This window comes from Triticum urartu, chromosome 5 (genome assembly GCF_003073215.2).
Source record: "Triticum urartu cultivar G1812 chromosome 5, Tu2.1, whole genome shotgun sequence".
Classification (NCBI taxonomy): Eukaryota; Viridiplantae; Streptophyta; class Magnoliopsida; order Poales; family Poaceae; genus Triticum; species Triticum urartu.
In genome coordinates, this window is record NC_053026.1 from 640,891,672 (window position 1) to 640,894,466 (window position 2,795).

At 42.5% G+C, this 2,795-nt stretch overlaps 1 protein-coding gene across 1 annotated transcript; it reads right to left on the reverse strand.

Annotated features, from left to right (window-relative positions):
- Positions 1-538: 538 nt before the first annotated feature.
- Positions 539-913, reverse strand: LOC125506438 (pollen allergen Phl p 2-like). The gene has a single exon (XM_048671254.1). The coding sequence runs from the start codon at positions 911-913 to the stop codon at positions 539-541; it is 375 nt and encodes a 124-aa protein (XP_048527211.1).
- Positions 914-2,795: the final 1,882 nt, after the last annotated feature.

Consider the following 2,795-nt stretch of genomic DNA (forward strand, 5'->3'; position numbering starts at 1 on the left):
AGGAATGGCAAATGAACTGAGATGGCTGCGTCGTCGAGGTGGTATCGTATTGTCATTAATTACTAATCCCAAACTCTAATAGTTAATTACCGAAATGTCTTGGAGCAAAAATTTGAGGAATTGATATTGACCATTGGATCAGTTATATACTACACACTATTTACGGTAATATGATGTACCGTAAAAACTCTCTTTTTCTTCTAGTTGACCCAAACAGCTAGTGGTGAGTTGGTGAAAAGATAAACAAAATCCATTTGTATTTCAGCATCCTAAGCAAATATAGTTTATTCTGAAACACAATACAAACTCATATGCTAACACACACACACAGATGCACACTAGCCATATCAACGCAAACACACTCCCTACCCCTAGGACCTCCGAGAAACTAAGCGGACACAATTACATACATAAAGGAACCGGTCAAGAGTGGCCTCAACAACTTTTTCTATTATCCGTACATCACATCTCTCTTAAAAATTGCCAAAACCCAGGAAAGATCTACCGAACATAATTCTTGGATGGCCGTCGAGGGACGCTACCCTTCGGGTGTGTAGGTGGTGCCGATCGTGTAGTTATCTGGGATGACGCTGTCGTAGACGTTCTTCATGCCCTTCGTGGTGAAGTAGCGGAAGTTGAAGGGGCCCACGAGCGGATCGGCGCTCTCGAAGGTCCACAGGCCGCCCTCGCCCTTGGTCATGGCCACCCAGTCGTCGGCGTCGTGCTGCATGATCTCCAGCTCCGACATGGTGTCGCCTGGCATGTCGTAATTCACCAGCACCGCCAGCTGCTTCTTTCCCGACCCCGTGTCCGACCCCTTCTCCACCGTGAAGGTCACCGGTGCCGCGCACCACGCGCCCGCGACCAGCATCGCCAGCAAAGTCACCGCCAGCAACCTTCTCGAGGATGCCATCTCGAAGCCTAGATAGATTATCGGTAGAAGCTGAACTACGCACGTGTAGCTGTGAACCCTGTGTAAGGATGATGATGTATGTTTGTGGAATTTATATATGGGCGCTCGCGCTGGCCGCGCTTGTCCGTTGGCGCATATGCGGTTCGCCTTGGTCACCGGAGGTGCTCGTGTTCATGTGTGGCCTGACCGCTTGTTTTGGCATGCATGATTGGATATCATGGGCATCGTGCCATATATAGCTAGGCGCGTACCGGCGTACGTACATACTTTCTTCATCTGCGAATACGTGTATATCTAGCTTTTGTCTTGAATTAAAGTTTTAAAACTTTGACCATTTTTTTAGAAAAAAGTAAAAAATCATGACATCAAATTAGTATCACTAGATTCGTTTTGAAATGTACTTTGATAATATATCAATTTAATACCATATATATTACTATTATTTTTTATAAAGTTGATCAAAATTTAAAAACTTTAACTTAGAACAAAAGCTAGATGTATATTTATTCGCAGACGGAGGGAGTACACACTTGCGTACATGCTACTACACCCTGCAATTTTAGACCAGCTAAAACAAATTCCAGTCAGCCCGCAAAAAAAATCAAATTTTAGTCTTCGTCAGTATAAGGGGGAGGGGTTTTGTACCCGGTGCATACACACCTAGCTAGCTATCACACACGCACACACTAGTTCGCTAACTAAGGCCCTGGTTTATAAGTTTTAGGAATTTTTTTAATCCCAACTTATAAGTCTCAAGTCCTTAAAAAGTCCCTATTTATTTGGTTCCTACGACTTAACATGGACTAAAAGACCATATTACAACTATACCCTTCTTGAGAGTTTTATTTTATAAGTCACAAATACCCACTTTAAGTCCCTATAAGTCCCTCTTGTTTGGTTTAGATAGGACTTATAGGGACTTTTTTAAGTCCCTAAACCAATAAGTCCCTGAAAACAAACACCCTCTAACCTCATCCAGCTAAATAACTAACTACATGCACGACTATCCTATGACTCCATGAAGCTAGCTAACGAACTAAGAGCAACTCTAGCAGACCCCGCATCCCGCCGGCCCGCAAAACGCGTTTGCAGTTCACGCAAAACCGCTTTTGCGGGTTGGCTCGGGCTGGCACAGATGCAGACCTCCCAAACGGATCCATAAAAAAGTATATTCACGGAATATACCATTTTACGGGTCCGTTTTATAGGGTCTGCTCTTTGCGCCGCTGCATCCCGCATATCATTAGCCCACAAATATCAAATCTAATATAATTCAACAATCGAAAACAAACTGAATTGTTCAAATCAAACATAATACAATAATCATCCGCATTACAAATAATTGTTCAAATCACCGTAGCAAACTTAAATAATGCAATACAACACTTGTCATGAATACAAATACAAATGAATACAAAAATTAGTCACTGTCCAGCCCTTTGCCAATGATGCTCAATGAGACCCTCTTGAAGTTGAAAGTGTGTGTCTGCATTTTCAATCTCCTTGTATGTCTGAAGAAAAGCTCTAATGCGGTTTGGGTCTCTAGCTGGTTTGACACGGCTACCAACATTGTCGTAAAAGAATTCTAAGTTCATTCCTCTCTCATCTTCAAGAATCATATTGTGCAGGATAACACAGTATGTCATGATGTTCTTCAAGGTTTTCTTATCCAAAAATGAGCAGGACCACGGACAATGGCAACCCTAGATTGCAAAACACCGAATGCTCTTTCAATGTCTTTTCGAGCTGCCTCTTGCACCCTTGCAAATTCACATTGTTTTTTTTTTGTTTTGGGTTCTTTTATGCTCTTGACAAATGTGCACCAAGGAGGGTATATACCATCTGCAAGATAGTACCCCTTTGTGTATTCATGCCCATTGAT